The 12,855-nt window shown below is 39.4% G+C and overlaps 1 protein-coding gene across 1 annotated transcript in view; it reads right to left on the reverse strand.

The window, feature by feature from the left end:
- Nucleotides 1-12,855, reverse strand: part of LOC107571514 (ribosomal protein S6 kinase alpha-4-like) — a 30,731-nt gene that overhangs the window by 14,025 nt on the left and 3,851 nt on the right. The window contains exons 4-11 of the mRNA XM_016257832.1: nt 11,922-12,072; nt 7,402-7,517; nt 6,748-6,855; nt 6,346-6,426; nt 4,607-4,710; nt 4,374-4,524; nt 3,693-3,930; nt 830-1,074 (exon numbers count right to left, since the gene is read on the reverse strand). Coding sequence (XP_016113318.1) covers nt 830-1,074; nt 3,693-3,930; nt 4,374-4,524; nt 4,607-4,710; nt 6,346-6,426; nt 6,748-6,855; nt 7,402-7,517; nt 11,922-12,072 — 1,194 coding nt within the window. The remainder of the gene's footprint in view (nt 1-829; nt 1,075-3,692; nt 3,931-4,373; nt 4,525-4,606; nt 4,711-6,345; nt 6,427-6,747; nt 6,856-7,401; nt 7,518-11,921; nt 12,073-12,855) is intronic.

Below are 12,855 nucleotides of genomic sequence, written 5' to 3' on the forward strand. Positions count from 1 at the left end.
AGACAGATAGGACAGACAGATAGGACAGACAGACAGACAGACAGACAGACAGACAGATAGGACAGATAGAATAGATAGACGGACAGACAGACAGATAGGAAAGACAGATAGGACAGAAAGATAGAATAGACAGACAGACAGACAGACAGATAGGACGGACCGATAGGACAGACAGACAGGACAGATAGAATAGATGGATGGACAGACAGATAGGACAGACAGACAGATAGGACAGACAGACGGACAGACAGACAGATAGGACAGACAGATAGGACAGAAAGATAGAATAGACAGACAGACAGACAGATAGGACAGACAGACAGGACAGATAGGACAGATAGAATAGATGGACGGACAGACAGACAGATAGGACAGACAGATAGGACAGAAAGATAGAATAGACAGACAGACAGACAGATAGGACAGACAGAAAGGACAGATAGGACAGATAGAATAGATGGACGGACAGACAGATAGGACAGACAGACAGATAGGACAGACAGACAGATAGGACAGATAGATAGACAGACAGACAGACGGACAGACAGACAGATAGGACGGACAGTGTATTGTGTACAGTGTATCTCCAGCACCAAATGATTTAAGTAACCACATTTTTTTTGGAAGGAACAAGTAAAGTTTACTTCAGGAATTTACCAAAATAGATTTTTGCTACTTTTGTATTTATACAGTTTAAGGTATCAACCTTTAAACAATGACCTCTCCCCTGAATAAAACAATACATCTGGCAGTCCAGAGCGAAACAGTGCTTCATCCACAATAATACATAAATATCCTCAAGCACACATATACACCCTCCTGCACCCACCAGGATGACCCCGAGGCTCCAGAGGTCGCAGGCCTGGTCGTATCCCGAGCTGTGGAAGAGCTCCGGCGCGGCGTACTGCAGGGTGAAGCAGGGGGTCTGCAGGGGCGCACTGCCGCTCGGAAACAACCGCGCGAACCCCAGATCAATCACCTTCAACACCGAGTCATCCGCCTCGTCAGCAAACAGCACGTTCTGCCGGAGCAGGTCAAAACACAGAGGGACAACACGTGACCCACGGCGAAGCACTGACACAATCAACCACAAGAGGCTTGACACTCTGCCGCTGACGATCCAATTATGATGCATCGCTACGCATTAAAACGTGCAGAGAGAGAACGGATTCAGAAGACACAACGGCTGCTCGTTTTCTCACTGCATTTTAGTTGATCTACTGATGTATTCAAATATCAGGATGTCCATTCTTGCCTTCATCTATTCATCTTCATTTAAATGTATTTTTATGATAGCAGTAACTGTAAAGGGGCTATTGTAATGGGTAAACCAAATATAAGCTACTAATTACTAAGCTCAAATGAGTTAATGTGTGATTCTCATACCAGTTAAAATAGTCATTTTCTTTATTATTTATTTTTCATTTTTAATTCAGTGATTTTAACTTTTAATTTAGTTGTTTTAATGCTTTAAAGAGCGATTTTAGATTGTAATGTTCTGCTAACTATAAAAGGTACAGCTGTAATAAAACCAGAGAGAAAGGCTGCATGGCTAGAAACTAAAATAAAATAAGTCAAATAATAGTATGTGAGAGAGTCAGAGCTTGATCTAGGCCTGTGTTCAATTTGCTTTATGGAACCAAATCATTTGACAATGAGTCACTGAAAATAATCCTGGCTTATTTGATGAACGTGTTTAATGAAACAGGCCTCGAGATATTAGAAGTGATATTTTTCCATTGCATCGGATCGCACTGCATCGTAACAGCGGTGAATTGTATCATATCGCATCGGTAGCTGCTTCATATGTATCTGTAATGTATCGTATGGTTGGCTAGGCATCGAGATGCGTATCGCATCGGCCTCAGTAATGATTAAGATTAATTAAGATTAATAAATGCTGTAGAAGTGTTGTTCATGCTTAGTTCATGTTAACTAAAGTAATTAACTAATTAACCTTATTGTGAAGTGTTACCATTATAATATTGTCTTAGAATTATTATTATTATTATTAATTTTATGCCTGAAGAACCTTTGTAGATTTTCATATTGGTACCTCATAGTAAATATGATTTTAAATGTTCCTTTTTAGTTAATTTGGTAAAAAGCAATAAGTGGTCACTATATATATTATAATTATTATTTTGTTAGCGATTATTTTTGCAAACGATGTTGACTGTTGTGGCAGTAAATGATATCTGTATGTACTTTGTAACAGTAACAAACCAAACAAAAATCACCTTTTGACATTTTTCAAGAACAACGGGAAATTATTGAAGTATTGTCAAAATTTGGAAAAATATTGAGATACAGTTTAACTATATTTCCCAGCCCTGGTAAACAGCATCTTAGATACAGCTCAATGTCCTTAATATTTCCCTGTGGTACTGAAAATGGTTTTGAATATCTATATGTTTCAAGGTATTCCATCAAAGTTAAAAATGTAAATATCATGACAACATATTATTCCTAATATGTAATACTAACGTAATACTAGGTGTTTAGAGTTGTTTCTAGCACACTGCTATGTAGTTGCCAGAGCGCTCGGTACGTCCAGAAAGCATCACTTTTACTATGCTACTCTCAGTTAGCATGAAGCCAGGGCAGTGTTTTCCACAGGATTCTGTGTTTGCAGAAGAACCAACTTCATGAAATTTGCATTTTTAGCAATTCACATAACAGTTCTGGTTTATTTCGAGTAGGACGTGAACAGACGGCTTTCAGTGTCCAAGGTCTGTTGCCTTAAATCAGACATGGGCTCTCATTCACTAATTGTGTATATGCAAAAATGTTCATGTGAATTCTGCATAAGAACATTCTCACATTTTTACGAACAAGGCATTACAGCAAGGTTAAGAACAAGTTAATGTACGTGTGCTGTGAATTAGGCTGAGTTGTTCTCCTGTGCATATAAATATGAATAATCCCACGCAATTATAAATGAACGAGACAGACTTTGTATGCTATTAGTAACTTTCATAGCATCCCAGTCTCTCGTTACATTAAAATCGTAATACAAGCTCACGAATATAAACCTATATCTCTCTTGTGCTGCTGCAGAAAACGGTGAAGGAAACACAGTCACTGCAATACTCTAAAAACTGTCTAAACGATTCTTTACATCCGAGTAGGGTTGCAAAAACGTAGAAAATTTCCAGTAAATTTGGGAAACATTGCAGAATTTTTGGGAATATTCCAGGGATTTTTGTAAAGTTTCCAAAAATGTTCCACCCCTTTGCAACCCTACTTCTGAGTTTAGAGCAAGGTTAGACTGGTATGTTCTGGCCAGCTAAGGTTAATTTAAGCTGCATTTTTTAACGGTAATGTGTAAAAGCTGTATAAAAACCTCATAGAACAGGGTATACATGACAGAGAGACTGTTACATTAGAGTGTGTGTGTGTGTGTGTGTGTGTGTGTGTGTGTGTGTGTGTCTATGTCTGTCTGTGTAGTGTGTGTGTGTGTGTGTCTGTCTGTGTGTGTGTGTGTCTGTGTCTGTCTGTCTGTGTGTGTGTGTGTCTGTGTCTGTGTGTGTGTGTGTGTGTGTAGTGACTGTGTGTGTGTGTGTGTGTGTGTAGTGACTGTGTGTGTGTGTGTGTGTGTGTAGTGACTGTGTGTGTGTGTGTGTGTGTGTAGTGACTGTGTGTGTGTGTGTGTGTGTGTAGTGACTCTGCTGATATTAATAATGGAGGGCTGTGGCAGGAAATAGCTTGTATTGTATTGTCTGCATGAAAGGAACTCAGGACAGGTGTGTCTGCATGTGCAGGTACCTGAAACAGACGGTCTGTACTGGGTGGAGTGCTGGCAGGGGAATAAACCGGCTCCATTCCTGTAAACTCCTCCGCAAAGTTACCCACATCCAACTCATTACGTAGTTCAGGTCGGAATGGACTCTGAACCTTTTTCTCTGCCAAGTCGGACCAGTTTAGACCCTGGAGAGATCAATCAGATGAGATGCCTGACCATCTACACTGACCCCAGAGTGAATGTGGACACCTAAGCCACTTAACAATTTAATAACAAAATATCAAGTGTTTTTGTTTTTACATTCTAAACCTTTCACATTAAACATTTTATATAAAGACGTTTGTCTGGTTTTTAAACAATTAAACTGGTCTCTGTTCTTTCACTCTTCAAGCAGTGAATGTTGCCACATACTTTACTGTGGTATTGTGACATCCTTCTAAAACAAAGAGTTTACCGAATAAGAAAACATGGGAGGGGCTTAATCCATTCCTAAACTGTTTTGGCCGAAACCCAAAGTCGCCAAAATGTCAGTTCATCACTAATTAAGAGAACACAACGAGATTAACCACAGAGTTCAAACGTGAGGAATACGAACAGCTGAAAGGCAAAAAGAAAGAGGACAGAGCACCTTGAAGAAAGCATGAGACTTGATCTCCTCGGCTCCTCGGGGTCCAGAGCCCAGCCTCTTATGGGGGTCTTTCACCAGTAACCTTCGCAGGAGATCCTGAGCCAAGCGTCCGATGATGGAGGGGAATGGAGGCTCACAGCGCAGGATGCGTCTGTCAGAGACACAGAGCTCAGGGAAGTCTGGAAACAGCAGCTGTTAAACGCTGTGAATCTGGAGAACACCGTCAGACTCACTTGGACACCTCGCTCTGGGAATTTCTCTCTCCCTCCAGAGTGAACGGAGACGCTCCCGTCAGCAGCTCAAACATCAGAATCCCCAAACTCCACCAGTCCACCACCTACAGACATCAGAAGCTCACTCAACCCTGCTGTTTTCTCCCACCAGCTGCATGACATTTCTCCTGCTCTCTGACACCAGGTTCTTGTGGTAATTTAACTTCTGTCCGAATTGAGTTTACAAGAAGGGCTCAATCCAAAAGTTCTTTTGTTAACCCTTTTGGACCGTATGGTAACAGATGTATTTTTAAACACAGGCGCTTTTATTAATATAATGCTGAAAAATGTTCACAGGAATAATATGATGTCACCACTACACTACAGTGAGTGGGAGCTGTTAAAAAGAACGAAATCACATAAACATTATATTTTTAATATATACATTTATATAACATAGGGCTTGCACAACTAATCGTCTCAGAGACAGCCCTGTCAAATGCACACCTTCTGTAAATAAGAGTTTTTGTTAACTTACTTTTATAATGACATCCATCATTTTGAGAAAAAAATGCAAGACGGAAAACCATTTAAAATATATCGCTAATGTTACAATTTTTAAAAAGGATATTTAAACAATCAAATCAAATAGGATATTATTTTCTATAATAAAATGACAAACTCGCTCCTCCATGAGAAATAATTACCATTCAAACATGCCCGAGTCATATTAATGACGAAAATCAAATATAAAAAAAAATAAAATAATTTTAAGACTCGGAATAATTTTAAAAATCTAATTTTACCGCATTAATGTAATGCAATAAAAAGCCATCATCAATGTAACGCGATGAAAAAAAACTCATTACTGTGGAAACAAAATGTATATTATTATAGATTTTTCTCACAGCTTAATGTGCATGGAATCAAAACAGAATTAATATACATAATAAACTTAAGTCAATGGCAAATTACAGTATTGAGAATCATGTCTGCAAATAATGATCGCAATAAAGATTAGATATTTTATTTACCAAAGTGCTCAATCATCAAGAAAAGCGATTTATAAAAATGCTAAATCCTTGATTTTCTTTTTTGCAATTACATCTCTTGTTCCATTTCAATTAGGGCTGCAACAACTAATCGCTAAGATCGTTAATAATCAATAATGACAATAATCGACAACGAATGAGATTATCCATTAGTCGCGTCTGCCCACCGCACAAATTACAGCACGGAATAACGCATTTCTATGGACGAAACAAAAGCGGATGAAACAGAGCGAGCTGCTGCTGGAAACACAATGTATAGCACAGAGATGTATTCAGCATACAGTATGTTTTCATAGCATTCAGTTGGCACGTTCGTTTGAAAGAAAACAGCATTGGGCATGTCAAAAAAAAAAAAGAAGAGGCTTTTAATCCGATTAATCGAAAAATAATCGGCCAACTAATCACAGTAATCGTGAGTTGCAGCCCTACTGTCAATGATATGAACTGAAACGTTTTTAAATGGCATGATTCAGCATACAGTATGTTTTCATAGCATTCAGTTGGCACGTTCGTTTGAAAGAAAACAGCATTGGGCATGTCAAAAAAAAAAAAAAAGAAGAGGCTTTTAATCCGATTAATCGAAAAATAATCGGCCAACTAATCACAGTAATCGTGAGTTGCAGCCCTACTGTCAATGATATGAACTGAAACGTTTTTAAATGGCATACTTTAATCTGAAGTTCCTCTGTGAGATTTGTCTCCTCTCACCTTGCCATGGCCAGCTTTCCCTCGGATGATCTCTGGAGCCATGTACTCTATAGTGCCACAGAATGAGTACGTCCTCTCTTTCTACACACGAACCAAACACAGCAGCATGAGAACCGCACACTGCACAACGTGCATGCAATGAAAAAACTATCTAATCTACAGTTATCGGCCCAGTTTCACAAACAGGGCTCAGACTGAGCCAGAATTAAGCCATAGTTTAATTAAGACATCTTTTATAAACATTTCTGGTGTGCATCTTGAGACCAAACAAAGGCACTGACGTATTTTAAGATCAGCCAGTGCAAGTGTCTTTCAGGTAAAACAGAACAGACATGCATTTTAGTGCTTAAGCCTTGTCTGTGAAACCGGGCGATTATGCATGATGAGTTTTTATTTTCTCACCTCCTCTTCCAGAAACTCCTTACTCAGCCCGAAGTCTGTCAGAACCACATGACCATCACTGTCCAATAAGATGTTCTCCAGCTTAATGTCCCGGTACACGATGCCGAGCTGAAAACACAAGACCAGATACAGCACTCACAAAACATTGATCATATGTGACCCTGGACCACAAAACCAGTCTTAAGTGTCAATTTTTTTGAATAAATAAGCTTTCCATTGATGTATGGTTTGTTAGGATCGGACAATATTTGAAAATCTGGAATCTGAGGGTGCAAAAAAATCTAAATATTGAGAAAATCATCTTTAAAGTTGTTCAAATGAAGTTCTTAGCAATGCATATTACTAATCAAACATTAAGTTTTGATATATTTACGGTAGGAGATTTACTAAATATCTTCATGGAACATGATCTTTACTTAATATCCTAATGATTTTTAGCATAAAAGAGAAATGTATAATGTTGACCCATACAATGTACATTCATACATTTCTCCCAAACAATAACCACAAAGGACTTCCTTTTCCTATCTGCATTTAATTGACAAATAATTTAGGCATAAAAATATCCAGCTGAATATTTTTAAGAATGCATGGTTTTGAGCATATTTAATTAATTGCATGCGTGATGCGCTCAATGCGAGCGGATGTTAGTACCTTGTGCAGGTGCTCCAGGGCCAGAATGATTTCTCCCACGTAGATCCTGACCTCATCCTCGGAGAAGTGGTCCCTCTGGTACAGGTGAGTAAACATCTCTCCTCCGCTCACATAGTCTTCCGAAACAAACACACACTCACAACATTTTCCAAAAAACACCAATTTACTAAAAGACAAATATCTAGAGCTAAACATCTAGGGGTGGGTGTTGTGACCGATGTCTTGCATCATTTTACATTGCATAGTTAAATGTGCTGAAAACTAAAAAAAAACTATATTTCACCCAGCTACATAACAATGGTTATTTTTAGATAATCCAGTGAATTAAATAACTGACATTTTATTTTATTTTTTGGGGAACAGACATTAATATGATTCATAACAGACAAAGTTTTTGTACTTTTTATTAGTTTTTGTTCTTTTTAAATATGACTATTTATGTTTAATAAAGCAATAAGCCCCAAGAAGCCTGAAGCTTCGCGTCGTGCATAACAACGCCCCTTAGCTGTTATAAATTCACTGTAAACCACGGCTTCACGGGGTTACTGCTTTTATAAAACGGTTATTCCATATACGTAGCACGGTTTCACAAAATAAAACAGAGTAAATAAAGTGTAATGATATTAATAAACACAGTATTCTTCCACCAAACAATGTAGCTCCTCAGAAACAGTTGTGGTTGCTACAAAGTGGTTGCCGAGCAACACACAAACGTAAACAAAGGTGTGTGTTACTTTGTAGCGTCATTTACAACAGCTTCGAACGCGGCTCAGCCAATCAGAATCAAGCACCGGAACTATCCATTTAATAAATAATTTTTATTTCAGATTTAGTTTTAGAAGAAGCAGTCGAGCAACAGTAGAGGACAGCAGCTTTTTCTTATTAGATTTTAGCGCGGTTGTCATTGGTAGGAAACATTGTTTTGCTTACGGTGGTTACCGTGGTAAACACGTGCTCAAGTCGCATTTGTTCTCGTGCGCATCACATGGCTTTTCAGTTTCGGTTTGCTAAGTAGTAAGGCGTAGCCAGCTGAATTCAATAACGAGGTATCAGGCAAGTATATAATTGGTTAGTACACTGCGGCATCCCTCGTGTGAAGACCGGCGAGTGTAAAGACCAGCGACTCTACCTGCGCGACTCCACCGACAAGACACTTGAGTACTGCTTTTCTCCCCTTTCTTTACTTTTTGTACAGCTTTTTCTCATCTACTTGTTTTAGTCAATTATTCTCACTGTGCTTTCAAATCTCTACTATTACTCATAACACTCGTAAATCACACACTGTACTGAGTACTTTCCCTATGTCCTCTACTACTTTACTCTCTATTCCAATTAGTCTCTGGAACTGCCAGTCTGCTGTAAACAAAGCAGACTTTATTTCATCTATTGCTACTCATTCCGGTCTCAACCTCACGGCCCTAACTGAGACTTGGATCAAACCGGAGGACACTGCCACTCCTGCAGCCCTCTCCACTAACGTCACTTTTTCCCACAACCCTCGTCCGATTGGGAGGGGTGGAGGTACTGGTCTGCTTATCTCAAATAAATGGAAATTTGATCCTCTGCCATCTCTTACTGGCAACAGTTCATTTGAATCACACGCAATTAGTATTACCCACCCTGCTAAAATCCACTTTGTAGTTGTTTATCGTCCCCTAGGTCAACTGGGTAACTTCTTGGAGGATTTGGATGTGTTACTCTCAAACTTCCCTGAGGACGGTACTCCTCTGGTGCTACTCTGTGAATTCAACATCCACCTAGAAAACCCCCAGGCTGCTGGCTTCACCACTCTGCTCGCCTCATTTGACCTCAAGTGAGTGTCTACTACAGCTACTCACAAATCAGATAACCAATTAGACCTTATCTTCATACGCTGCGGCTCCATTGATAACACTTTAGTTACTCAGTTGCACACCTCAGACCACTTCCTCATCACTTTAAACCTCAGACTGACTCCTGACACAACACGCACTCCTCTGCAGGTCACCTTTCAGCGTAACCTACGCTCACTCCCTCCCTCTCGCCTATCCACTATGGTTTCATGCTCACTTCCTCCACCCTCTCAGTTTTCAGCACTGGACACTTACACTGCTACTGACACTCTTTGCTCCACTGTTCGATGTTCTAAAACAATATACTACCACAACAAAATTAACAATTGCTCGGACTCTTGCACACTTTTTTAAGACCACCTTCACTCTTCTTTGCCACTCAACTGAGACTGCCCTGCTCTCGGTTACTGAAGCCCTGAGACTGGCAAAAGCAGCTTCCAAATCCTCAGTACTCATCTTGCTGGATCTGTCTGCTGCTTTTGACACAGTTAACCACCAGATTCTCCTGTCAACCCTCATGAAGATGGGTATCCCAGGAACAGCACTCCAGTGGTTCAAGTCTTACCTCTCAGGTAGGTCCTTCAGAGTGTCTTGGAGGGGTGAGGTTTCTAAGTCATAACTTCTTGCTACTGGGGTTCCTCAAGGCTCAGTGCTTGGACCGCTTCTCTTCTTTATTTGCATGTCATCTTTAGGATCCATCATTCAGAAACATGGCTTTTCTTATCACTGCTATGCTGATGACACTCAACTCTACTTCTCATTCCAACCAGACGATCCGACAGTAGCTGCTCGCATTGTAGTCTGCCTGAGATACATTTCTAGCTGGATGAAGGACCATCACCTTCAACTCAACCTTGCTAAAACAGAACTGCTCGTGGTCTCAGTCAACCCAGCACTTCATCACAACTTCTCTATACAGCTGGGTTCGTCAACCATAAGTCCTTCCATGACAGCAGGAACCTTGGAGTTGTGATGGATGATCAGTTAATCTTCACCGACCACATTGCTACAACGGCCCGGTCCTGCAGATTTGCCTTATACAACATTAGGAAGATTAGACCCTTCCTATCAGAGCAGGCCGCACAACTCCTTGTCCAAGCTCTTGTTCTCTCTAGACTGGACTATTGTACTATTGCTCTCTTGGCATGTACTATCAACCCTATGCAACTGATCCAGAATCCAGCAGCCAGAGTGGTCTTCAACGAGCCGAAGTAAGCCCACGTCACACCTCTCTTCATCAGTTTGCACTGGCTGCCAATAGCTGCTCGCATCAAATTCATGGTACTGATAGTTTGCCTATAAGACAACCACTGGCTCTGCACCAATATACCTAAACTTACTAGTTCAGACTTATGCGCCCTTGCCCCCTTGAAGCTTGCGTTCTACAAGTGAATGGCGCCTTGTGGTGCCATCCCAAAGAGGCACAAAATCACTATCACGGACCTTTTTGTCATCTTTTTTCGTCAGCACCTGACCAATTAATACTAGCACTTACCTATTCAATTCTGTTCTATTCAATTATATTCTAATCGCTCTAATTTATTTAAAATTAATTTGTAAGTCGCTTTGGACAAAAGCGTCTGCTAAATAATTAAATGTAGTTCGGTTTTCGTTTATTTATTCAAGTTAGTAATTTTAGTGTTTCAACGTATTTCATTTAGTTGGAAACATTCCTAATTTTCACTTAGTTCTTCATCTAATATTTATATTTTATTTATTTATTCTTGGAAGATGAGCTCAGTACTCAGCTCAGTACTCAGTTTATTAGAACCAGCTGACTCCACTGAATCACAACCTGTAAGTATGATTAATAATTGATGTTGATATTTTCTATCGAGCGCTTAAGATACATAACTATGGCAGTCGGTGTATCGTTTCTGACACGCGCTGTATACAGTAGACCAATCACAACAGACCGGGCCATCTGACCAATCAGAGCAGAGCAGGCTGCCGGAGAGGAGGGGTTTAGAGACTGAAACTCAGACTGATTCGAACTAATCGTTTGGGAATCGCTGGAAAATGAGGTGATATTAAACGCATGTTTTGAGAAAACTAAAGCGTTTCCTTGCATGCATGTGAACCTATTGTAGGAGCCTCCCAAAACAATATCAGGAATGTCAATATCAAGGGCACTTTAAAGCAAGCATTTAGAAGTCATGTATATCCTACAGTAGCTATGCTTCCATCCAAAGCTGTGAATTTAACTTGTGCGCAAAATTGGAATATCACATAAGACGAAGAGAACAAAACCGTCACTTCCTGATAAACTGGCAGCAAACATCACTAAGAAAACGGTGATTTGCTGCAGTAGGAGAAGCCACTGTGGCTCTTTCTTCATATACAGTAAATTACCTGCGTGCACATGAAACACCACAAATCTGAAATGTGTTTCCATCGTAGTTTATGCGCATGTTTTCTTATCCAATAAAAATTGCATTTAGCTGAGTGCGTAAGATTTAGAATTGATGCACATCTCGCCGTTTCTATTCAGCGCGTTTTTATGTGATACCCCAAACTGCACATTAAAAATAGGTGGCATAGCTTGTGACATCTTGTTTACACCAAAGTACTGAGATGCTGGAGAACTAAAAGCACCCAGACCTACTGTAAACACAGCTATACTACAGATAGCATCCATAAAACAGCATGCACGAGTGAATCAGGATGAAGTGTGTATCCTGCGCTCACCTAGTATGAGATGCAGTTTGGTTTGCGTCTGAAAGGCGTAGTGAAGCGTGACCAGGAAGGGAGACTGGCGGATGTGTTCCAATACCTGCCGCTCCGTTCTAGTGTGCTCAGCCGTCTTGGCCTTCTGAACGATGGCTGCTTTCTTCAAAACCTACAGGGGGAAAGATCATAGCATACTTTCATAATAAGATTTCATTTTGAGACGAACATGTACTTGTCACTTTGTCAAGATTTTATCAGTCCAATAGTAGATAATGTAGATTTCCATTCTCAGAACTAGAGCAAAGTGGCAAAAATTACAACAAAAAAATCCTCAGTTCTTCATCTGTCATCTAGCATTTGATATATATACATATATATATATATACAGTATGTGGGTCAAAGACGTTAAGATGTCCGCATCAAAAGAAATTTACAAAAGTGATTATATGTCCATAGAAAGCACATTAAATGCAAGTAAAGTGTCTACTTTTAAGGTTTCAAATAAGTTTTTGGAGAATCAAATGTTACAATTTGGTTGAAATAATGTTACGTTGTCATTCAGTGTGACGCAATATTTATGTAAAAATTCAAACATGCTTATTCTGACGTGTACATATTAAAATATATAAAAGAATAAGAGAGCATATTAAATTTTACTGCGTTTTAAATGAGTAAAAAATTATTACGGACAAATGGGCGGAGCCTAGGATAGTGGCACATTTTAAAAATGTTAAATTACAACTAATTAGTATTTGGGGTGGAAGTAATTAGTCGTTTAATGTGTCATAAATTGATTTTTGTTGTAAATATGCCTGACAAGATTGTTACACTGAATGACATTTTAGTGGCTCTCTTCTGTAAATCAGGGGAAATGTATGATGTTTATTTTTTGCTCGGAAAAAACTAAAACAAAATTGCAATTAAATTAAACAGAAAACTTTTTACATTTTTT

The sequence above is a fragment of the Sinocyclocheilus grahami genome, unplaced genomic scaffold (genome assembly GCF_001515645.1).
Source record: "Sinocyclocheilus grahami isolate Dianchi unplaced genomic scaffold, SAMN03320097.WGS_v1.1 scaffold1606.1, whole genome shotgun sequence".
NCBI classification, from domain to species: Eukaryota; Metazoa; Chordata; class Actinopteri; order Cypriniformes; family Cyprinidae; genus Sinocyclocheilus; species Sinocyclocheilus grahami.